Source organism: Oncorhynchus kisutch, linkage group LG9 (assembly GCF_002021735.2).
Source record: "Oncorhynchus kisutch isolate 150728-3 linkage group LG9, Okis_V2, whole genome shotgun sequence".
Classification (NCBI taxonomy): domain Eukaryota; kingdom Metazoa; phylum Chordata; class Actinopteri; order Salmoniformes; family Salmonidae; genus Oncorhynchus; species Oncorhynchus kisutch.
The window spans coordinates 14,350,387-14,376,691 of record NC_034182.2 but is presented as its reverse complement, the minus strand read 5'-3'; the positions used below and the strand labels follow the sequence as shown (position 1 = coordinate 14,376,691).

The 26,305-nt window shown below is 42.5% G+C and overlaps 1 protein-coding gene across 1 annotated transcript in view; it reads left to right on the top strand.

Annotated features, from left to right (window-relative positions):
* The window catches only part of LOC109896789 (synapsin-3), a 121,733-nt gene that overhangs the window by 75,446 nt on the left and 19,982 nt on the right, over positions 1–26,305 (top strand). Inside the window, exons 7-10 of the mRNA XM_020491142.2 lie at positions 14,586–14,648; positions 20,159–20,301; positions 21,201–21,275; positions 21,639–21,741. Of these exons, the coding sequence (XP_020346731.2) occupies positions 14,586–14,648; positions 20,159–20,301; positions 21,201–21,275; positions 21,639–21,741 (384 nt within the window). The remainder of the gene's footprint in view (positions 1–14,585; positions 14,649–20,158; positions 20,302–21,200; positions 21,276–21,638; positions 21,742–26,305) is intronic.

Below are 26,305 nucleotides of genomic sequence, written 5' to 3'. Positions count from 1 at the left end.
GCTGCACCAATGTGTTGGAGGAAACACCGTACACCTGGCGACCGTGTCAGCGTGCATTTGCCTGGCCTGCCACAGGAGTCACTAGAGCGCAATGGGACAAGGAAATCTCGACCTGCCAAATCCTCTCTTAACTTGGACGACGCTGGGCCAATTGTGCGCCGCCTCATGGGCCTCCCAGTCATCTCCCAGCTGTGACACAGCCTGGGATTGAATCCGTGTCTGTAGTGACACCTCAAGCGATGCAATGTAGTGCCTTAGACCTCTGCGCCACTCGGGAGGCCCCCGCAAATTGATTTTAACAAACAATTGGTCCCCCCAAAAATGTATCTCCGTTGAATTTCTAAATCCCGACGTGGCCCTCGAGCCAAAACGTTTGCCCACCCCTGCTCTAGACATAAATAAAGTAAAGTGCATGACTAACTTTGGAATAGAATCAGATGATCACAGCTGAAGTCCAGTTTTTATAAGACTTTTTTTTTTTTTATGCAGATGGGATGGCATATCAGAACTTCATGGTGAGCATCCAAGGAAAACAGGAGATATGCAAGGCCATTGTTAACCATTAATGACATAACCTCTGAGCCATTGTGTCAGGTTGGAACATGACTGAGTCGTCATCATTTGTTGCATTCCTTGTCGGGTCAGACATTGGAGACTTATTCGTTTTTTCTTGGTGGGGGGCAGTTAGCGGTGACGTTTATCATTTTCTATTAACTGAGCTTCTCAACTCTATCAGGGTGGTGTCCACCATTTCCATCTGATGTCCCTGAGGATTCTTCAAACAAATACTCCAATAACCACATTACGTCTTTGCTTATTTCACCATGACCACGATTTTAAGCCTTTGTCAAATGTAACTTTTTATAGTTATCTAATTTTTCTGAAGTCACTTTATATAAAAAGATGTGACAAAAGAGAATAATGGCATGGGGAGGGAGGCGCAGCCTTGCATGCTCTCTTTGTGATATCACTCATGACGTTTCCTTATGACCCCATCTGTCCTTTACACAAAAAAACGCTATTGGACCTTCTGGAAATGTTGTCCTAATTAGGCCAACATACTGTAAGCATAATGCAGGTGCACAATCTCATCTCTAAAAATCTATGTATAGAAAAAGTACCTGTTATTTAGTGCAAGCTGCCCAGCCAGCCTTCGGGGAGCCTGGGGAGGCATTGTGCGCTAAAAGGTGTTTGAAGGCTCTATGTGTGGTTCTGTAATGACAAAGGGGACCAGGCGGTGAAATACCTTTTTCATGCGACTGACAAGCCGTTAAATAGACACAGGAAGAGGCGAAAGTTGAAAAGATAGCAGCGCCGAGAGAGGATCTCCGGGGGATCACATCCAAACATGCATGACTCACTGGGGTTCCTTCCTGTTGGTCCTCCTACGCTACTCCCTCTCCTACATGCCATAGTGCTTAAGTGGGACATGGCCCCCTTTTTGCTTTACTGCTGTTTATTTTAAAAGAACCTGTAAAATACTTCAGTACATGAGATGAGCAATGTACATCGTGTAAGGTTGTAAAACCAATGAAGGTTGGCAACACTCAAGTTTCCACTACATTCCATCCCCCTAACCAAACGCAATGGCCTGAGTGAATTCACTTAGGCTAACTCACCCACACATACAGTGGCTTTAGACATTGGTAGACATTTCCACTGCGTGCCAAACAGGCCTGTGAGACTAATAGAGGGTAAGTGAGAGATGATTTAATTGAAACTTCCTGGACGTCTGGTCCTGCAGGTCAAACAAACACCCCATTCAGTCAACTGGTATCGGACTTCATTTGTGAGTGAAGATAATAGGTGTTGGGCTTAAATCTTTAATCTTGTCACCCAGAATCAAATGTCATGCTGGCGGGCTTCTCGATATGCCACGAGAGACTACATAATCTTAAATGGTAGAGTCGTTATCAGTTTTTTGCAGTATAAAAGGAAGCCACTTCTTGTGCGATTAAAGTCAAAGCATTCTATCTCTGATCTGTCAGCACAGTGTGATATCCATTGTTTAGATGATTGTGAAGCTACCCTTGGATCTACTTCCTATCCTCTAGGAGGTCAACTAGGAAACCTGGAAGCATTATCGTGACCCGGAAATGTTTTCATCTCCGTATTTATCAGCAGCTCATTCATCTACACCGCTCTTTAAAACATTCCATCATCAAAGCAAGATGTCACAGACAGCTCCTTAAGCTTTTGATGGTGATACCCATTCTATCTCTATGGTGAAACCACTGTCCGTTCACTGTTCCCATTAGCTAACAGTGAGATTATGGCTATCAGTGCATGTTCAATGGAGACCTTTGACTACTAGGAAAGGGAAACGTGTCCCTGACCTGTGCTCTCCATCTCACTCATTGGACTCCCGCTCCCAGCAGGTAAAGTATGATGAACCGTCAGTGACTTCCGACACATTAGGGCCAAGTAACAAACCCAGTGCTTCACTGCTCTGTGCCAGAGTCCCTCTTCCCTCCCTTGCATACTGTACAGTACATATTTGGTGTACTGTCAAACCATCAGTCAGAGAAACCCCCAAAATGACTGTTGCCTTACGCCATGAGACACCGCACAGCAGTTGGGATACCCAAGACGCATGACAGTATGGAAATAGCTCCTTAGAATTCCAGGAGGCTGAGGGAATGCAGGGTAGTCACGGTAACGGGCAGTCCTATGCTGAGCACATTAAAAATGACTTTTCTATTTACTTTGGTCATATAAGGCTGTCTCATTGACTGACCACTGAAAGGCCTGGGCTGTTAGATCATTGGAATGGTAAACCTAAATAATGCCTATGTGCTGTCAAACTAGAAGATAAACCCAGTAACTGTACACTGTTTTATGAGTAACTGGAATCGCTGTCATTGGGTGTTTTTATATTGTTGACTAGCCTTCTTATCCTTGCAACATGCCAGGGACACTAAAGGGGATACCTAGTCAGTTGCGCAAGTGGATACGTTCAACCAAAATGTGTGTTCCGCATTTAACCCAAACCCTCTGAATCAGAGAGGTGGGGGGGGGCTGCCTCAATCCACAGTCACGTCGTCGGCGCCTGGGGAGCAGATGTTGTGGGTTAACTGCCTTGCTCAAGGGCAGAAAAGCAGATTTTTTTCCCCCTCCTTGCCGACATGGGGATTTGAACCAGCAACCTTCCAGTTACTGGCTTAACGCTCTTAATCACCAGGCTACCTGCTATCTCCAACCAGTGTGTTATTGTACTGGTAATGCACTGAGCTCCTATGCATTCATTGGCATCTAGTTCTAGTAGGATTCCACTGGCAGCTTAAAATGGGCCAGTACGTGTGTTTCCTCTTACTTAACCAGCAGTCCTTCCCAGAAGCAGTTAAGGAAGGTGAGTGGGAGGAGGGGGCTTAACTAATCGGTGAAGGATGGTGGATGGACTGGAGACCAGTGATTCATGGGTAGGGAGGTTGGCGGGCCGTGGATTCACCGGATGTAGACGTCACACTGCGTGGAGGCAACCATATGTTCCTAGGGAATTGTGGGAACCTAAATATAGACATGATTTCACCGGAATACCCCTATTAGTTGCTGTTTTCCATATACGCATACCATAGCATGTGGTCACTATGATATCGCACTGTATGACTTAACGGTATTAATATCTGCCTACTACTATAATTACACTGAATGTGTTCACTGCATTATGTTGCGTAGATAGGGTCTGTGATATTGCGTACAATATCCTCTATGTATTGCATTTACAAGGACCCATGGCTTACATGCCGCAACCCTAACACACAGACTTCATTTTCGCGGTAGCATTGAACCATTGAACCAAAGCGGGTGTGGGGCTTACTGTGGCCTGTGAGTTATGGAGTATTGTCCTTTTATCCATCAGCATGCTGTCATTGTGCTTGGCTCATCCTCTACTCCCCCTCTGGTAGTGGTGAGCCAGGCCAGACCATGGCCCGTTGGGTGTGTGTGGACCGCAGTGTTTACCGGACAAACTGCTGTGTGAGGTACCGCTGCTCATCCCAAATCCAGATTTACAGCACCACAGGAGAACCTGCACAAACATTTATTCACAGCATCATGGGAACATTGTGCTGTTTCACACTAATGTCCTCAAATTGATAGTAATGTTTGGGCAACTGAGGATGACTAAGGCCATTTTAGAAAGAGAATATGTCATAGACCTTTTTAGAGTTTCGATAAATGTTTTGTCTCACCATTACAATGGAACAGTGTTTTTGTGTTTTCCTTCAACTGGTCATAAAGTGGCTGTAAGTGTTGTATATATTTGGGGAATTGGTGGCTGTAAATTCAGTTTTAAAGCAAAGTATTATACTTGGTTGTCTATAAAGGACAGTATACAAAGTGCAGATCATGAGAAAGCAGCTTGAGATTGCTTTTGCCTAACCCAATAATGATAAATGTTGTCTTTAGAGACAGGGCGTAGAGGCACACTGAGAAGACTCCCTCAATTTATTGCTTTACTGGACATGAAGCAATATACTCAAACCACACTCAAAACCCTCACGCCACACTTGCAATTCCTTGTAGCGCCCCATTGTCCCTGAGTGACTCCCTGTCACTTCTTCTTACACAGTGTGCCCTATCCAGCCCATCCTGGGTAAAAAGAGGTCAGGCCAGGCGAACCCTACCACTCTTCTACTCATGTTGTTCTCTAGACAAACCATTTCCTTTGCCATGCTAAACGGAGCCCTTTTCCAGGTGAGGAAGTGGAGCAGCCCTGGGCTATGAGGATGGAGCAGCCCTGGGCTATGAGGATGGAGCTGCCAGGCCAGGGTTTGGTTTGAGTGAGACATCAAAAGCGAGGCGGCCAGCTGCCCGGGACTCGTTCTACGGTAGAAGTTGGCTCTCTCGTTTCCTTCTGCCGGTATAAATAGAGCCAGGGTGTGCCGCATCCAGCTGTTCCAAAATATTTTTTCCCCCCCCTTGATGTTCCCTTCCCTCTCTTTCTTCCTCTGTACTGGGGCCTCATTGAAAGCAGTGGCTGTGCTGAGATTTGGGCTCTGGCTTTGTGTAGTCTGCAGAAGATTCCCCTCTTTTGCCAAAAGGAGCTGCCTGTTCCTTCTATTGTTTTCCTCAGGTGTGCGGTAGAGTAAGAGCCAACAACTACATGCATGCACTCCCTTGTGTATGATCACATGTACTTGGCAATAAATCTTGTGAAATACAGTATAGGTCAGAGGGTAGAGCTAATATTGAACGAAATTACAATAACCTTTTTATGGCTTATGTACAGTGTCTTTGGAAAGTATTCAGACCCCTTGACTTTTTCCACATTTTGTTACATTACAGCCTTATGGATTACATTTTTTTTTAAATCCTCCGCAATCTATACACATTACTCCATAATGACAAAGCGAAAACAGGTTTTTAGAAATAAAAAACATAAATACCTTATTTACATAAGTATTCAGCCATTTGCTATGAGACTCAAAATGAAGCTCCAGTGCATCCTTTTCCATTGATCATCCTTGAGATTTTTCTACAACGTGATTGTAGTCCACCAGTGGTAAATTCGATTGACTGGACATGATTTGGAAAGGCACACACCTGTCTATATAAGGTCCCACCATTGACACTGCATGTCAGAGCAAAAACCAAGCCATGAGGTCGAAGGAAGTGTCCGTAGAGCTCCGAGACAGGATTGTGTCAAGGCACAGTTCTGGGGAAGAGTAACAAAAATATTCATCATCATTGAAAGTCCCAAGAACACAATGGCCTCTATCATTCTTAGGTGGAATAAGTTTGGAACCACCAAGAATCTTCCTAGAGCTGGCCGCCCGGCCAAACTGAGCAATCGGGGGAGAAGGGCTTTGGCAAGGGAGGTGACCAAGAACCTGATGGTCACTCTGACAGAGCTCTAGAATTCCTCCGTGGAAATGGCAGGACCTTCCAGAAGGACAACCATGTTTCCCAAGTGGCGCAGCAGTCTAATGCACTGCATCTCAGTGCTAGAGGTGTCACTACAGACCCTGGTTTGATTCCAGGCTGTATCACAACTGGCCGTGATTGAGAGTCCCATAGGGCGGAGCACAATTGGCCCAGCGTCGTTAGGGTTTGGCGGGTGTAGGCCGTCATTGAAAATAAGAATTTATTTTGAACTGACTTGCCTAGTTAAATCAAATTAAAATCTCTGCAGCACTCCTCCAATCAGGCCTTTTATGGTAGAGTGGCCAGACAGAAACCACTCCTCAGTAAAAGGCACATGACAGCCCGCTTGGAGTTAGCCAAAAGGCACCTAAAAACTCCCAGACCATGAGAAACAAGATTCTCTGGTCTGATGAAACCAAGATTGAACTCTTTGCCCTGAATGCCAAGCGCTACATCTGGAGGAAACCTGGCACCATCCCTACAGTGAAGCATGGTGGTGGCAGCATCATGCTGTGGGCTGTTTTTCAGCAGCAGGGACTGGAAGACTAGTCCAGGATCGAGGCAAAGATGAACAGGGCAAAGTACAGAGATCCTTGATGAAATCCTGTTCCAGAGCGCTCAGGACCTCAGACTGGGGGGGAAGGTTCACCTTCCAACAGAACAACGAGCCTAAGCACACAGCAAACACAACGCCTTGAGTGGCCCAGCAAGAGCCTGGACTTGAAGCCGATTGAATATCTCTGGAGAGACCTGACAATAGCTGTGCAGCGACGCTCCCCATCCAACCTGACAGAGCTTGAGAGGATCTACAGAGAAGAATGGGAGAAACTCCCCAAATACAGGTGCCAAGCTTGTAGCTTCATACCCAAGAAGAATCTAAGCTATAATCAGTGCCAAAAGGTTCTTCAACAAAGTACTGAGTAAAGGGTCTGAATACTTACATAAATGTGATATTTGTTTGCTTTGTCGTTATGGGGTATTGTGTGTAGATTGATCAGGGGTAAAAACGATTTAAATAAATTTTGGAATAAGGCTGTAGCGTAACAAAATGTGGAAAATGTCAACGGGTCTGAATACTTTCTGAAGGCACTGTATATCCAATCATATTTTCATGCTTGTTTAAGCTTTAAAACTTGACCCACGCTTCCTAAAGTGAGCATTAGCACGATTGGTAACAACAACAACATCAATTCAGGAGAGTACTCTCACCCTTCCCTTTAGGCTTATCTCACCCCACCTTAGGTGCTAATAACCTTGTAATGGGCCTTGCATGTTATCAGGCTACATCATGCTGTGTATGTTATTCACACAGTAATGTAGGTTGAACATTTAAGTGATAATCAACAACGCATGTACAGTACGATTTTCAGCTCAGTGAATCTATGGCAATTGATTGATTGCCATGAATCACCCAATTGGTACAATGTTTATTTTTCGATTCAGTCTTACATTATCTAAACTAATTTCATTCAGCCCAACACCATTTATACTGTAGTTATGCTCGCAAATACAATACTTACTAAATTATAGTAAGTTGAGAACCTACGGGCAGAGTCCCAACCTGGAAACTGTCTTCAGTCCTCTGCTTTCCCATTTAACTCTGAGTGGCGGACTGCTATGTCAGAGTGGCCACTCAGTGGTGGATTTCCCAACAGCCCTTCTCTTCCTGTTCAATAAATGTCCTGGGGCAACACCGATCTACTACAACACCGATCTACTACATCCACTGTGTCCTGGGACTCCTGACTGTGTCAGAACAACTCTCTCCTTTCCCTTCTAGCTGGGGGATTCTTGACTCTATGGTCTGTACTTCCTCATCCGGACAGATGTTAATAGAGAAGGAAACCGTCACTTTCCAGAGACCTATAGAACTCCACAGTATTAGCACCTGTTCTATGTTCCCGGCCTTGTTTCATTTGCTTAGCCCACTTTCTTTCTTCTCTCCTTATTTGTTAATCCATTGGGCCACTTTAGGGCTTTGGCTCTGGATATGGATTTGACTTTTACAGTGTATTAGTCCTAGAGGGAATGGTGCTTTTAAAGGCAGGGTGTGGGGGGGTTCAACACCATTTCCTTTGCTCCTCATTTAGGCCTTCACTATAACACACTTTCCAGTTCTCTTACGCGCCACTACAACTAAATAGTTTTTTTGTGTGACTGTAGAGTCCCCCTCATTGGTCAGTGTTTTGGAGGGATACTTGAGTATTTCAATTTGGCTGTCCTATCACATCTTAACCCTGTTTGCAAAATTTGATCATTTACTGTTACCAACTGTTTGAAGGCCTACTTCTGACTTTCAATGAAACTTTCTAAACCCTCTCAGTGCAAATTGCCTGTTGAACCCCCCCCCCCCCCCCCCCCCCCTTTTAAATTGAGTAAACAAAGTTTGATACCAGTCGTCTGTTCTATCAGCAACCAGGACCTCGACCATCTGCTCCAAACTCCCGTTGCCAAATTGACTTTTGGAATGTTTATTTTTACCCATCGCCTCATTAGCATATTGTATAAATGAAAAACCCATCAGAGCTGTGCAAAGACAAACACCCAGCAATCTGTCATGTAATGTGTTTATGGGCTTGCGTGAAATTGGGAAAGTCGTTCAAATTGTTCTACTTCTGGACAAAGCTCATAAACATATTTAACTTTTACTTTCCCAAAACTTTTACTGCAATTTCTAAACATCATAAATCAATCAAAACATGAGAAATCAACAACTGCATCACAAGAAGAGGTATGAGTAATTACACAAACTGTCAAGTTGTGTACATGAAACTGATGCGAAAACTGGTTGTATGCCAATTCGTTGCCCAAACTATCCGTTGAAGACCTTTCGGGCAGAAATCTAATGTTTTGAACTAGAACACCAATAAAAGTGACATTTTCTGCTATCAAACAATGTTTTCTCTGTATGCCTCCACTAAGAGGCCAATGACCAGAGGTTCACAGCTTTCCTGATCCCAGGATCGAGTGACTTTGCTGGGTGTAATTGCATACATTGCCTCTTTACTTCTGCTGACACTTTTCCAAAGACCCAGTGTATTGTAGCCTAACCCTGGAAAATGGGAATGTGACATCTCTTTCCCTTTTAGACGGAGAGGAATGCCCTGCAGCACTGATCGTTTTTGCAAGACTGGTGCTGCCAAAGGCCCCGTCTGTCCCAATTATGTTGGTTCTCACTTTTTTCAAATGTTGAAGCCAGCTGAAATGTAGCTAGGTTAGTGAATTGATTAGCACTAATAGCCCTGCTGCATGACTCTTACTGAACCACCACAGCAAAGTTGGATTGAACTGTTTTGGTAGTGGTAGTGTCTTCTTCTACTTAGGCTATGCATTGGGGGGTATGACATAACCTACACGCATATGTGTTTACCTAAAATAGATGACCTCTGAGTGAAGTTGTGGCCATGTTCTGTTATTAAATCATATTGAATCATGACTTCGCATGAATCATATCCATTTGCACAATATTTTCTCAACATTTGTCAGAGTGTATTCCTCAGAACACTGTGCAGATGTGCGAAGATGACTTCAAAATATCTCTGAACGGCCAGCCGTTCCCTCAATTAGAAGTGCCATGGACATTGCATACTTCTAACCTCTTCCTTGCCTCTCTTCGAAACCCATGAACCATTCGCAGGTGCATTGGCCAAAGTGTTCAGAATCTTCACCATCAAATGCATCTCCATCACAAACCTGGTGTTCGCTATTCTCAGGAAACTTCCACTCTGGAAACTTCCATCCCTGAAAATAGGGATGGAAGTCTGTCTGTTTTCCAGACAGATGTTTCCCTCATGGAAAGGCACTCCGATCAGGATGGAAGCCAGATGACCCTGAATTCCATGACAATAATTATCATGCCCCGTTAGCAGTCTAACGACTTACGATGTCATACACTGAGCATCCGATGTATAGTTTGCGGGGGCTCATCAGTAGCACAAGGCTTTACCATTACTGTAAATGTAACTTAAACGGTGTGCTGTCTGGTTGGGAGATGTGTGTTATGTCTACGACTTAATTCAGTTCCTTTCTGGAAGTACAACTACAAAGGCCGTGGCACGTTTATCTTGTGTCGTGACTTGGCTATGATTAAGTGTAGTGGTTTGCTTACAAAGAAGTTCACAAAGTGTACATGTGGGTCTGAAGATGGCGATGATAGATGGTTGGCTCTAGGTTAAGAGTGTTTTCTTGATGCCCAAACTCTTGTGCATTTACCACTCCAAGCACAATCAAAGACCTCAGAGAAACCACTGAATAACCTAATGAACAAGAGGATGTTCTGACAGTCTGGTATGGAATCTGTAGTTAACCATCCATTCACTTAACCGTTAAAATTTCTATGGAAAATATTAATCCTCAACTTCCAGGTTTAATCTTGATTTTGTAAAAGTTTCATCAATCCGCCGAACACTGTTTCAAGTTACTACGGCACATACATATATAGTACGGGAATAGTTCTGAGGTTTTGCAATGCCGATTTCAAATGGGCAGATCAAATCCACTCAGGCCAGGTGTGTGATTACAGTCAGTTATTTGTGTGTTCTTCATTCGTCTCTCAAGGCCAAGTTAATCTTTGAGCAGGGTTTTATGTGAACAGGCTGTCTTTGGTTTTGATGCCAGGAGATCTTTTTGAACAACGGCCTGGGTCAGGGTCCCCCTGCTCTCCTCCTCTCCTCGTCTGCTTAAGTCTTTTCGCTGCTGTCCGCTTCCTTGATGTGGCAGCTTTGAATGGCCATCATAAAAATGAAGAGATCATACATATGCGGGGATGGATGCAACATGTGTTGCGTTGGATAATTGATGCGCCCCCTTAGAATGACTCTACCCCCTCGAATCAGAGCTTGATAAGTACCTATTTACAATTGTACATCTAAGTACTTATCCATCTGGCCACTCTCCTAGCTAATGGGCTAATGTGGTGGAGAATGTGTTTTGTTTGACCTTTCACCTGCCCTCTTAGATCTCCTTTTTGTCTAGCCGCTCATTGTTTTATTAATTGCCAACCAACATCTGAAGTTTTACGATAAATGTTTTACAGTACCACTGTTACATTGTACATTATATTAGACCCAGACCTCGACTTCACAAGGATCCTTGGGCAATTATAATGGTCAAATAACTTTTTAGGTCCCTCCATTATAAATGTGGTGATTCACTAAGGATGGTTATTTGGGCACAAAAGTTACGTGACAATTAGCCTCGTCCAACATGATGACACTTGCAAAGGCAGGGTCGTTGGATGACTCATGTCCCCTCTGTTCAACGTGCTGCCCTTTAGTTTGTGGGAAATTCCATGGGTCCAACAGACTGGACAAAATTATTCAATGTTTTATCTATTTGTCTACATGCCGACGACCCAACGTTCCACTGAGCTCAACTTTATAATTGAGTGAGGTGGGGGGATTTAAGAATGTGACGGAGGTGTTTCGAGGTTAGGGAAGTGTGATTCATGACGGCCTTCGGCCCTAAATGATCCAAATGTCTGACTTTCACACGCAATTTTTTTTATATATATATATATATATATATAGATATATATATATATATATATAAGCCCATCCTTCGGGCCAAAACACTCAGTCATATATATATATATATATATATATATATATATATATATATATATATATATATATGACTGAGTGTTTTGGCCCGAAGGATGGGCTTCCCTGAAGTATGTGCCAGACCTGGTCGTCTGGTGCGTTACTGTAAATGACGGCAACCTCATGTTGTGAAACCAAACCTAGACTGGTGAAATCACTGGCCGTATAATTAGATTTTGGGTGTGTTTTCTCAATTACTTGACCATACTGAACACATTGTTAATGGTTTTCGGGTGGGAACAGGAAAGGCAAGTACAGTAATTCATGCAGCTGTAAGAAAACAAAAGCCGAGACAAATCAAAATGTACACGTCTGAAAGCTCATTAGCACGTCTCAGTCTGAGATGGTTTTATGCCAGGTTTAGTGCCCAGACGTATTTGATCTTCCTTCTGATGTTCCGTGCTGCCAGTGTAACCTCATTAGATAGGATGTGGTCTCTTCCCTCCACCGTGTCTCCCGTCATTGCCACATTGATGGGAATGACTGGGAGATTTTCAGATTACACATCCAGACAGAGTTGGCGGCCACAAATTTGCCCACCCAAAACCACCTCTGTCATTTTAGGACAAGCCCCCACAGGGAAACCACTGTCCTCAGTCATTCTCATACACATGTTATATCAGGTGTCTCCCTGCTACATAGCTCACATGTGCCGAATACAAAATAATTCAGCTTGCGTCTGAGGCTTAGTGAATGTGCTTTTCTCTGGCATTGATGGAGATTTCCATTTAAAAAATGGAAATACCAACCACAAATGGCCAGGAGAACTGTTGATCGGTAGGTAGCTTATTGTTCAGAATTTAAATGATGAATTGAGAGGTACATTGAGGAGTCTATTTGTCTTTCTATGAGCCAATGTGTTTCACCTAAACAGAGGATACTTATTATCTGGGTCCTGAGGCTCTTTGTACCATTTTTAGGGATTTCAAGTGGTTGACTCACTAGTATAAATGGATTGTGTAATCATGATTTAAAACGCACAGTTTGAAAGTAGATTATAAATTCACAATTACACTTCCAACTCACAAAGTTGGTTTCAGCCTATTATGGATGCAAGTTAGATTGTGTTATCTTGTACAGCTTGGGGCTGTAGTTTCACGATCTCTCAACACGGTTGGCACTGATGTCCTAGCAACCTTGTGTCTGTCGATGATTAACACTAACCAGACAACATCCAGACGGGGGGGGGGGGGTCTTCTCTGTTCTGTTCAGTCCTGTCCACTGACAGCCAGACGAGGGGTGGATAAAACGATAGCAGCAACTGCCTTTGCCCTAGCAGATCTGTCAGGCCTGAGCTCACAGCTGTGTGCGTACTCTGGCTGTGTGCCCTCTGCTCTGACTGAAAATCTCTCATCTGCTTATCTAAATGTTTTCTCTCGGAGTGTGCCAGGAAGAGTGTGTTCTTATACCCAGGCCCACCGTATAATGCTGATGTTATATTGCACTGTAAGATTGCAATAAAAATGTAAGTGATGTTACATACACACCCCATTCGTGTTGTTCAGGTAATGTACTCAGAAGAATACTTTAGACACATGTTTTTACCATACCACGACTTGATATGCCATGTTATTAACACCACCATAACACTGTTAACTGACCAGGTTTCTCTAGTGTCTGCCTAGTGTAATATACAGTTGAAGTCGGAAGTTTACACACACTTAGGTTGGAGTCATTAACTTGTTTTTCAACCACTCCACAAATTTCTTGTTAACAAACTATAGTTTTGGCAAGTCGGTTAGGACATCTACTTTGTGCACGACACAAGTAATTTTTCCAACAATTGTTTACAGACAGATTATTTCACTTATAATTCACTATCACAATTCCAGTGGGTCAGAAGTTTACATACACTAAGTTGACTGTGCCTTTAAACAGTTTGGAAAATTCCAGAAAATGTCATGGCTTTAGAAGCTTCTGATAGGCTAATTGACATCATTTGAGGCAAAAGGCGTGTGCGAGGAAGGAGGGCTACAAATCTGCCTCAATTACACGAGCTCTGTCAGGAGGAATGGGCCAAAATTCACCCAACATATTGTGGGAAGCTTGTGGATGGCTACCTGAAAGGTTTGACCCAAGTTAAACAATTTAAAGGCAAATGCTACCAAATACTAATGGAGTGTATGTAAACTTCTGACCTACTGGGAATGTGATGAAAGAAATAAAAGCTTAAATGAATCATTCTCTGTATGTGAACTTCCAACTTCAACTGTACGTTTGTCGGAATGCATGTAACTGATGTGATTGCGTTGATACAGTCTAATCTAACTAAAGGGGGCTGTTACATTGAGACTCAAACTCTAAAACTCTCCAGTGAGTCTATATCATCCCTGTGTGCCATTTCAAACAATAGGAGATTTAGAAATTGGTTTCAAACTGGATAAGCCCTCTCTTTAGATTACATTTCCATCTAACAATGGTATCGGGGGATCTATCAGTGGCAAGAATGTGTTTTTAAAGAACACGTTTGAAGTCGTCTGTTGACGTTTCCTCCTCCTCTCACATTGCACACCATGCTATGAGAGAGCCCATGACGCCTGCGGTGGGGCTGGGTTGTCTAAACCCATCCCAAGAAGCTTTGGCTTTGGTCTCGCTCTTTCTCGTTTCCCAGAACTTCTCTTTTGTGTAATAAACCAACATTTTTCTGAAAATACATCATGCTTCCCTAAATTGGGTGGCTTTAAGTTCAATGCGGTAGTTCGATAATGGTCTTTGAGAAGTCTTTCACTTTTAAATTAGGTTTTGATTCTATACCATACGTCAGGTCTGAGCTATGCCTCGCAATTACGTTTAGGGAGGAACTTGTGTTTTGCTTTTAGTAGTCAGTCCCTCACATGGACAGCGCAGTTCAATCATAGCCAATCATAGTCTTGGAGCCCTTGACAATCAAATGAGGTATAGATAGATACTGGTTATAATTATTTGGACCTCAGTGTAGCTCTAAAACGCTTTCCCTGCTTCACAGTCCTAACACGCTACCCATTTACGATATCAAGGTTGCTTTTCAGAGAAACCCTCCATCCACTTAGTTGGTATTAGGATTAATGCATACTGCATGTTCTCTCCTCTGCCAGTGGTTTTTCAGACTGTGGTAACACTCTACTTTGTCTTCTTTCCCAGGTGACAACACCAACGTTCCCTGTGGTGGTCAAGATGGGTCATGCCCACGCCGGCATTGGCAAGGTAAGCCTCCCTGCGACGTTGATTCGGACGCGCACACCACCACAACTAAGGTCTGGGAACTCCCTGGCTGCTCATCTCTCCACTTCACCATTGCATGTCTGGTCTTGATTTGTTTGTGTTTGTTACGCTAACCTATCACATACTGTACAGTTAGGAGTTGAGCTGTACATAACAGACCAGGCTCCTTTTCTCTTCTCGGTGTATCTCTGAGCATGATGATGGCATGACATCCCTTCCATAAGCAGACTATCAGTCTTGGAGAGGAGGTGGAGAAGGGTGTGAAGCTGCAAGCCGTGATTTCACAGTGTGTCTGATAGGAAGGGACTTTGGGGGCTTTTTCAGGGGGTTTACATGTTCATAAGGAGTTAGGGAGGAGATGTGGGAATGATATGGGCATCGGCAAGCTGATCAGCGTCAGGATCTGAAGACCTCCTAGTTACCTCATAAAAGCCTGGATATGCTACTGTTTGGCCTGTTTCCTACGATGTCAAGCAAAGAGGCACTGATTTTGAAGGTAGACCTTGAAATACATCCACAGGTACACCTCCAATTGACTCAAATGATGTCAGTTAGCCTATCAGAAGCTTCTAAAGCCATGATGTAATTTAGATAATTTTTCCAAGCTGCTAAAAGGCACAGTCAACTTAGTGTATGTAAACTTCTGACCCACTGGAATTGTGATTAAGTGAAATAATCTGTCTTTAAACAATTGTTGGAAAAATTACTTGTCATGCGCAAAGTAGATGTCAAAACCGACTTGCCAAAACTATAGTTTGCTAATAACAAGAAATTTGTGGAGTGGTTGAAAAATACGTTTTAATGACTTCAACTGTATATGCGCGTGTGTGTGTACAGTGCCTTGCGAAAGTATTCGCCCCCCTCGAACTTTGCGACCTTTTGCCACATTTCAGGCTTCAAACATAAAGATATAAAACTGTTTTTTTTTGTGAAGAATCAACAACAAGTGGGACACAATCATGAAGTGGAACGACATTTATTGGATATTTCAAACTTTTTTAACAAATCAAAAACTGAAAAATTGGGCGTGCAAAATTATTCATCCCCCTTAAGTTAATCAAATCAAATCAAATCAAATTTATTTATATAGCCCTTCGTACATCAGCTGATATCTCAAAGTGCTGTACAGAAACCCAGCCTAAAACCCCAAACAGCAAGCAATGCAGGTGGAGAAGCACGGTGGCTAGGAAAAACTCCCTAGAAAGGCCAATACCTAGGAAGAAACCTAGAGAGGAACCAGGCTATGTGGGGTGGCCAGTCCTCTTCTGGCTGTGCCGGGTGGAGATTATAACAGAACATGGTCAAGATGTTCAATGTTCATAAATGACCAGCATGGTCGAATAATAATAAGGCAGAACAGTTGAAACTAGAGCAGCAGCACAGTCAGGTGGAAGTTGAAACTGGAGCAGCAGCATGGCCAGGTAGACTGGGGACAGCAAGGAGTCATCATGTCAGGTAGTCCTGGGGCATGGTCCTAGGGCTCAGGTCAGTTGAAACTGGAACAGCAGCATGGCCAGGTGGACTGGGGACAGCAAGGAGTCATCATGTCAGGTAGTCCTGGGGCATGGTCCTAGGGCTCAGGTCCTCCGAGAGAGAGAAAGAAAGAGAGAAGGAGAGAATTAGAGAACGCACACTTAGATTCACACAGGACACCGAATAGGACAGGAGAAGTACTCCAGATATAACAAACTGACCCCAGCCCCCCGACACATAAACTACTGCAGCATAAATACTGGAGGCTGAGACAGGAGGGGTCAGGAGACACTGTGGCCCCATCCGAGGACACCCCCGGACAGGGCCAAACAGGAAGGATATAACCCCACCCACTTTGCCAAAGCACAGCCCCCACACCACTAGAGGGATATCTTCAACCACCAACTTACCATCCTGAGACAAGGCTGAGTATAGCCCACAAATACTTTGTAGCGCCACCTTTTGCTGCGATTACAGCTGTAAGTCGCTTGGGGTATGTCTCTATCAGTTTTATACATCGAGAGGGAAATGTTTTCCCATTCCTCCTTGCAAAACAGCTCGAGCTCAGTGAGTTTGGATGGAGAGCATTTGTGAACAGCAGTTTTCAGTTCTTTCCACAGATTCTCGATTGGATTCAGGTCTGGACTTTGACTTGGCCATTCTAACACCTGGATATGTTTATTTTTGAACCATTCCATTGTAGATTTTGCTTTATGTTTTGGATCATTGTCTTGTTGGAAGACAAATCTCCGTCCCAGTCTCAGGTCTTTTGCAGACTCCATCAGGTTTTCTTCCAGAATGGTCCTGTATTTGGCTCCATCCATCTTCTCATCAATTGTCCCTGCTGAAGAAAAGCAGGCCCAAACCATGATGCTGCCACCACCATGTTTGACAGTGGGGATGGTGTGTTCAGGGTGATGGCGTGTGTTGCTTTTACGCCAAACATAACGTTTTGCATTGTTGCCAAAAAGTTCAATTTTGGTTTCATCTGACCAGAGCAGCTTCTTCCACATGTTTGGTGTGTCTCCCAGGTGGCTTGTGGCAAACTTTAAATGACACTTTTTATGGATATCTTTAAGAAATGGCTTTCTTCTTGCCACTCTTCCATAAAGGCCAGATTTGTGCAATATACGACTGATTGTTGTCCTATGGACAGAGTCTCCCACCTCAGCTGTAGATCTCTGCAGTTCATCCAGAGTGATCATGGGCCTCTTGGCTGCATCTCTGATCAGTCTTCTCCTTGTATGAGCTGAAAGTTTAGAGGGACGGCCAGGTCTTGGTAGATTTGCAGTGGTCTGATACTCCTTCCATTTCAATATTATCGCTTGCACAGTGCTCCTTGGGATGTTTAAAGCTTGGGAAATCTTTTTGTATCCAAATCCGGCATTAAACTTCTTCACAACAGTATCTCGGACCTGCCTGGTGTGTTCCTTGTTCTTCATGATGCTCTCTGCGCTTTTAACGGACCTCTGAGACTATCACAGTGCAGGTGCATTTATACGGAGACTTGATTACACACAGGTGGATTGTATTTATCATCATTAGTCATTTAGGTCAACATTGGATCATTCAGAGATCCTCACTGAACTTCTGGAGAGAGTTTGCTGCACTGAAAGTAAAGGGGCTGAATAATTTTGCACGCCCAATTTTTCAGTTTTTGATTTGTTAAAAAAGTTTGAAATATCCAATAAATGTCATTCCACTTCATGATTGTGTCCCACTTGTTGATTCTTCACAAAAAAATACAGTTTTATATCTTTATGTTTGAAGCCTGAAATGTGGCAAAAGGTCGCAAAGTTCAAGGGGGCCGAATACTTTCGCAAGGCACTGTATATGTATACATTATATAAACACACACACAATTTCAACAGCAATGCAGTTCAGTGAATAGCCAACCAAAGCGAGTGATTACTAGCCCAAATGGAGTCCTCCTTACATATAATACAGGACCTCCCGAGCCAAATCAGTGTGTTCACACAGTACACAGGGGGAAGCACTTCCTATAACTTCATCCCCCGTTCCATATAAAGGGCTGGGTTGGGTTTCCTCCATTACAGGAACCTGGAGTGCTATAGAGTTCCCACATGCCCTCTGGATCACTTAGCATAGGCCCATTGTAGACCAGGACCTCACTTAACCCCCCTGACCTTACAGAGGACTGAGAACTGGGGGTAGAAGAGGGCCTGGATGTAGGCCATTCAAGTGCTCCACATGGCTTTTAAGTTGAGCTGAGAGACTCTTGACAAAAGACATTTGGTTAAAATTCAAGTATCTGGAGTTGTGGAAATTGGGACTAGGACTATGGCTAGTGATGGTGTTAAAACAAGTGAAAATCCTATGTTTGTTTAACCTAATGCCCTTATTAGATTACATGTAATAAAGCGCAGTGTTTTCACTTAAACAGTTCTTTATGATCTGTAGCCTAAATTAAATGTTACGGCAAAATCTTTTAGTATGACGAGGTGAATACAGCAAAACAAGTGAATGATTGGTTACTTCTAACGTTAATGCATTTTTATTTTAATTTTTTATGACATCAAATCTCCGAAAGAGACCGTTACAGCCTGACCATCACATGGAATTGTTAATCCTGGTTGGGGAAGTTACGAATGGCTCACTAAAGGGTAGACTAATTTAACTGACACTGGAGAATATTTCTCAACCATTTGAAACTGGCCAGTGTCCAGAATCACATTGCTTTCCACCTCACCCAGCTCTTGATCCAACTGCCAGTACATACCCTCTTAATTACCTTTATGGTTTCTGCTTCCAGTATTATAGTTTACTTTATTTACTCAATGGTTCATCTTATTCTCTGCATGGCTTCTCATATTTACACCATGGTTTGGCTCCTTTTTCTCTGGCTCTCCAGAGGTATTGGGTTACACCTTTTGGAACCACAGTGGGTAGCCAAGTACACAAATACTTTCCTCGTGAACAAAGGATAACAATTTCCCCCTTGTCTAGCTTACCTCCACCTCTGTCAAACATACTCAAGATGCTATCTTACAGAGTAGTTATGACAGCGAATGAAATGCCTGATCCAAAAAGTGGGCAAACTCCTCCCCCAGATCTTTACCATAGTAGACTTTTCCCTCTCACTTGAGAAGAAGAGATGAGCTGAAAGGAGAGAGAGGTGGGGGTGGGAAAGTCCGTCCCTGTCCACGACAGCCCCTCACTGTTCCCACTGACTTTCACCGCATGGTGGATGAATCATAGTGCCAACGATGACAGCCAGAGGGGATGATAATGAGAGTCAATGGAGGGAATATGAAGGGAATGTCTAGGACTCTGGTTGCTATCATCATACATCATATGGTTGATATACATTCAGATAGCTATACATTACAGGCTGTTGATGTATGGCTTTCTACTACTCCTTTGCCCCTTTTCCCAGGGTCTAAGGCAGTTTCAGTTTCCCTCTTATCAATACATACATATCTGGTTGGTAATTGGGTGTCTTCGGCTTAGTGTGCCTGTCAGTTTAATTTAATCAGTATATAATCTAATCTGTTTACATATAAAGGATACAGCAGATTAGCACTTCCTGTTCAAAAAGGAATCTACAGAATTGTTCTCTTTGGATAAGTTGTGGGTCGATTGAATTTAGCTATTGTTTGTCATCTCCATCAAAATGTTGTCTAGCATATTAGTGGTGGAAGAGGTGAGTTTACTCCCTTTAATATGTAATGCGCTTTTGAGCACCTACTGTAAGTGGAAACGCGTAATATAAATGCAATCAATTATTACTGTACTGTCTGTATATAAAGTCACTGCGTACCTGATGAACTCACATGGGTGTGAGAAACGTGCAGCTCCAAAATTTCTAACATTTTCCAGAGACAAAGCTTTTCATTATCCTGTCTGTGTTAGAATCCCACAGGAATGTAAATCCATCAGTCTACTTCAGCTCCTGTCTCATAACTTTTATAGCATGTTTGGTAATTAACCATCACAAACTACCAATTATGCATATCTTCCTGCTGATTTAACTAATTAGTGGTGTCTTCCTGTTTCAGATCAAAGTGGAGAACGAACTTGACTTCCAGGATATTACCAGTGTGGTGGCGCTGGCCAGAACCTATGCCACCTCTGAGCCATACGTCCTGTCTAAGTACGACATCAGGATCCAGAAAATCGGCAACAACTACAAGGCCTACATGTAAGTATGATGTAGTCTCTATGCTGTGTACACTGGGTTTTGTCTGTGACTTGGACATGTCAGCAATGGTTGTGACTAGAATGAAACTATATGGCTTGCATGTGAATGACTTTACCAGAGAGAGGGGGAGAGAAAGACATGGAAACAGAGATGGATGAAGGGAAACAAAAAAAGAGATGGAGAGAAAGAGATTGATAGAGAGAGACCCTAGAATAGTCCAGCCTGCACGCCAATGTGAGTGTGGGAAGAGGCCTATGGTACACCCTTCCCAGTCAGTGGAGGCGTGCAGGGCTCACCCACACCACAGCACTTCCTTCTCTACCAAGGGACAACGACTAGGGTTGCACCCTGCACTGGCATTCCATTCTGTCTCCCAGAGGGAAGTGACAGCATCGGCCAACGTGACCGTGACCACAGGCCAAATTCAGCCTTAGTCTCAATCTTAGCTTGAACTAAAATAATCTTCTGAGTAACCAGCCACTTCAATTTCAAATGCTCAACAGCACCCTCTTGAATACAGCAGACCTCGTGCAGTAAAACACCATGTACAGTAACAATGACAGTATGAATCTACGCCCTTTCTACTTTCATGTCTCTCAATCCGAACAATTATTGCTTGACTAAGAGGAGTGGAATTTACTTCCTTATCTCAATTTATTTCCTCGGCACCAGTCATGAAAGCACGTCTCCAATTGACCTTGACACAAACATAATGTAGGCGTACATTGCAATCATCAATGTAGAATTCAGCGATAACATTTCCCCCCCCCAGGGTCTTCTGTAGAACTACTGTACAAAAACAAAACACAATGACTAAGCTAGCTGACCATTGCTTTCCATTCCAGTCCAGAGAATAGCTGAATGCCTGATTTAATTTCCTTGATTTTCACCTTTTCTAGGAGGACGTCCATCTCCGGCAACTGGAAGGCTAACACAGGCTCAGCCATGTTGGAACAGATCGCTATGACGGACAGGTAAGCTGGCCTATAGACACTTTGTTAGACATAATATAACAGATGTATTATTGTGTTCATTAATTTGTACACAAGTAAATACAAGACAATGTGATGAGAGTTTAGAAGGCAAGTGAAAAGTATATGTGCAGGAGAGGTGAAAACTAACAAACCTGAGGGGCTTGTATGACACCTCCCCCTTTCAAATATGTATAGAACAAAACAAACCGGAAATTATATCCTGATATGTCAAACAGTTAAACAAGTTATAAAGCATTATACCTGCAGGATTTAAGTAAAGTGTTACCAAAATTAGTTTTTCACTGCCACGGTCTGTTTTGTAATTGACAATGACAATCAGTTGTGAATGTCGCTGTGTTCCAGATATCGTCTGTGGGTGGACTCCTGTGCCGAGATGTTCGGGGGACTTGATATCTGTGCTGTGAAAGCCGTCCACGGAAAAGATGGCAATGACTACATTATCGAGGTTAGTTCATTCTTAGCATGTACTGTCAGTGGCGATTTTAGCATGTAAATCTTAATGGGTCCCCCCAAAAATTGTGGGATGCATTCCAGCAAAGCCACTACACAACACTAAACAATACATTAATTGTACTATAACGGTGACAAACGGTGCCCACAAACTGTTAGGATCTACATAAAGCTGTCCCAACAGCAGAGTCTCAACAGCAGTCCCAACACCTTACCACTGCTACACCTGGCTATCAGCGGAGCCTTGTCTGGCAGCGGAAGTTTATTCAGCCTCATTTACTAACTATAAAAAATATATAGCTGATATGGCTGACTTGCTTAAACAAATGTGGTTTCTACTGACAATTGAGATGTACAAACTATGGCATAAGGGCATGACAAGCGGAGGAGAGGCATTGCGTAATTTCTATTAAGACATTCATGAGAGAGCTAGGACGGATGTAGTCTAACTATTTGTTCAGCACTTTTGAAATGTACAGCAACAGAATTCAGAACATGGGCCTTTCTTACAGTGTTCTCCCTGTACACCAAGTCAGAACCGTAGGATAAATAAAGGGGGCATATAAACAGACAATGAAAGCTCTTACAGTATTCAATGATTACATTTCTCAAAAACAGGTTATAGGTTACATATGCACAAGTCAGAACAGTTGGTGAAATTAAGAGGTGAAAATATACAAAATTATTGGAGTGAGGCATATGGGCTACTAACAGCTAGCTAACTAACACAACACACTTAGTATTACTTTATTAGCTACAGTATACATGTCTCCCTGGCATATTACATCATTTATGCAGCAGCATACAAGACTAAATGTGCCCACGAAGGACCACCTGTTCAAGTGAGCACAAGGTGAGTCCCAACATTTTTTGGACTTAACTTGTTGTGCTTTGCTCACTTGAACAGGAAGGTGGCGTGGCAGTCCTTCGTGGGCAGATTTTGTCCTAAAAGTCTGGCATTCTCTGGATTTATGGTGCTTTCAAGATAACTAGGAACTCGAGAGAAAGAAAAAAAAGTTTGAATCATGATGAGGTCAGTGATCTTCAGGTCGTAGCTCTAGAAAATGGCCCGAGTTCCAGATTTACAATTCCAAGTTGGATGAAAGTTCAAAGCGTATTTTCCCGGTCGTAGCTCGTTTTTCCCAGTTGTCCCCAGTTGTCCCCAGTTGTCTTGAACTCACTAAAGTCATATTTTGCAGTTCAGAGTTGTTGTTTGATGAACCATGCTTCATTGTCAGAAATGGCCAATTGAATGTTTATCATTTTAAACTAGAGACCCTTAAAAAAAGACACCCTTAATCTTAGATTTGGGACCACACAGCCAAGCCACTAAATAGCAGGCTAATGATTGCTTTGCAATGCTTGCAGTTAGCCACTGATTCTTTCCAAACCCCTCATTGTTGAATTTGCAATTTCCAACTTGTTGTTTAATCGTCGACGAGCACCAATACATTTTATCTATATTTTCTCTTCATTACTTCTCTTCATATGACAAGGATTAAAAAGGATTTGCCAGGAAATTGTCAACTTGATTCATGATGATGACTGCTGGCTATTTTGAACGCTACTGTAGATATGTGATTTGACGTCATTTTATCTGTGGACAATGGCCTTGAGCCCCTTGGATGGGCACTTCTAATGTAACCCGATGGCAGCACCCAAGAGGCGTGAATTTTCTAGCTCTACCCTTAGACTTGTCGGTGACGTAGTGTCCCCATGAGTGACAGAACCCTGAGCCAATCACGGTGCAATGCTCCGTATTTTCTGCTGACTTGCCCCACCACCACATAAAGTGCCGAGCTAGGCTGTGTCGTGTCTTTGGCTATGCCGGATTAATATGATATGACATGCTATTCTATAAAATAATTTCTCTGTAATTAATATTACCTGATTAAGCTAATCAGGTAAATGTAATTAACTAGAAAGTCGGGGCACCACAAAATAATCTTTATAGAGTTGTTATCTTCCGAATAAACTCTTAAAGACCTAGTAATCTTTTACATCAGTAGCAGTCAATATTTAATCGTCACTTTATTCAGTCTCATCTGAAAGTTGTAAATTCTTGGTTATCTACACGAACCCTGGCTAACAAGTTGAATCAGTAATACAACATGTGGTTTATTTATTTACTAAATACCTAAATAATCACACAGAATTACATCTACACAGAATGGATCATACATTGATTACAAATTGTCATAAAGGAAAACGTCCCTAGCTGACGGAACCGATATGACGGCTGGTTACACAAAGAAAGGGGGTTTGAGTGAAAGAGTGGGAAGAATGAGGAACAAAAAGGGTTTTGTCTCTATCAGGCCATAGGCAGCTATGCTAAACTGGATACGTTGTAGTATCGTTGTGTGTGTTAGACTTTCCTAGCCCACGTTTACAGCGGCTGCTGCTAACTCAACAGCTAGGAGGTATCACTTCTGCAATGAATAAGAGTTCAAAGTTCATACCAAGTTGCCATACTTTTAAGCTCGTGCTATATTCTGGCTGGTATAGTCGAAATTCATGCTTTCGGCGTGTCGATCATCACCTTCACATTGAACATGATGCTAATTTCGTTCTGAGCCCTTTTAATGTAGGACCATCGTCCTCACGGCCTCGGAACAGAAAGTTTAATTTTCATCAACGGGTTTATATAGTGGTGAAAGAAGGACGTGTTTCATTGTTTACAACGAAAGTCTGTTCACTTGGGCGGGGCCTCTGAGTGAGTAGAGTTTCTCTATGACAAACCGTTCTCTCTAAAATTAAATTTCATCGTTTCACAAATAGTTTCATATTTTAACATTTAAATTGTGCAACAATTCCATGTGAATCTGATAACTAGAATGTGTCAACTTTCCAAGATAGTTTGTCATCCTGTCATTAGTAGTAATGTCTCAGATGACAAATGATCACATTCATTAAGTACCAACGCATATTTTCAACTGGTTGGATTACCGAAATATGATTCCGTTTCCCACCTTACGATGTTACCAGACTCTCTGTTACAAAGGCTTTACAAGAGTCAACTCTATAAAGTAGAGAGAGAAAAGGGGAAAGGTATTTATGGGGGTCATAAACATCCCCCAACAGGCCAACAAAACAAATAGACCATGTTTGTATGCAGCTTTATTAACTCAATGATAAATCTTTTTTTTTTTTACATTGTTTGCAAATTGATATGTGACATGTATGAATGCCTAAATAACATGCAACGTGGAGTTCAATGTGTATGCTAAACCAGTTTGAATTGCATGAGTTATAATACACTCTTTGAACTGGGTGTGAGTAACAATGGGTGATGATGAAAGATCATGTAAATTACAGAAATATGTTGATTTTAAATCAGATTTCTCAGGTGGGCGATAACATTTTCAAAGTCACCAAGTAATAGATTACATTGAAAGACGAGTTGGCGGGTGATGGTGGAGAAAGAGGGCGCAGCCGAGAATAGATCAGGCATGATCAGTCTGAGTCGGAGCAATGAAAGAATAATTACGCTTTAGACCAAACACAACGATCTGAATTCAAACAAAGGCATGGCTAGCTGGCTGCCTACGCTGTCTGTTTGTATGAAGTAATAGATACTTGAGGAACACCGCTTTCCTCAAGTTCGTAACATTTCCTCAGCTGGTTCAAATGGCAGAACAGAGGAGAGGAAATAAAGGAGGACCATAGAGATGAAATATAGTGATCTATTCTGTGGGGAGGACTGTGTGTATTCAAACATGAAACTCAAGATGGCTCAGACACCGACATAGTGAAAAACAGAGATCGTTGGAATGAGTTGTGGTACACTTACAGTGCCTATAGAAAGTCTACACCCCCCTTGGATATCTTCACAATTTGTTTTAAAGTGCGAGTCTAGAATTGATTTAATTGTTCTTTTTCGTCAACGATCTACACAAAATTCTCTGTCAAAGTAAAAAACTAAATGTTTTTTAAAGATGAATGAAAAATAACACTAATGTACCTTGACTAGATAAGTATTCACCCTCTGAGTCAATACATGTTAGAAACACCTTTTCCGAACGATTACAGCTGGTGAGTCTTTTTGGGTATGTCTAGTAAGAGCTTTGCACACCTGTATTCTGCAATATTTGCCCATTCTTTTCCAAATTCTTCAAGCTCTGTCTGTGTTTTGTTTTTGGGATCATGGCTTTTCAACAATTTTCAAGTCTTGCCATAGATTTTCAATAGATTTAAGTCAAGACTGTAACTGGACCACATTCACAGCAACTCCAGTGTAGATTTGGCTTTTATGTTGTAGGTTATTGTCCAACCCAGTGTCTGGTGGAAAGCAGACTGAAGCAGGTTTTCCTCTAGGATTTTACTTGTTCTTAGCTCCATCCTGTTTTTTCAACCTGAAAAACTCCCCAGTCTTTGCCGATGTCAAGTACACACATACCATGATGCAACAACCACCATGCTTGAAAATAAGAAGGTAGTTACCCAGTGATTTGTTGGATTTGCCCCAAACATAAGGCTTATGGATTTAGACCAAAAAGTGATTTCCTTTACCGTATATTTCTGCAGTATTACTTTAGTTCCTTGTTGCATATGTAAGAATA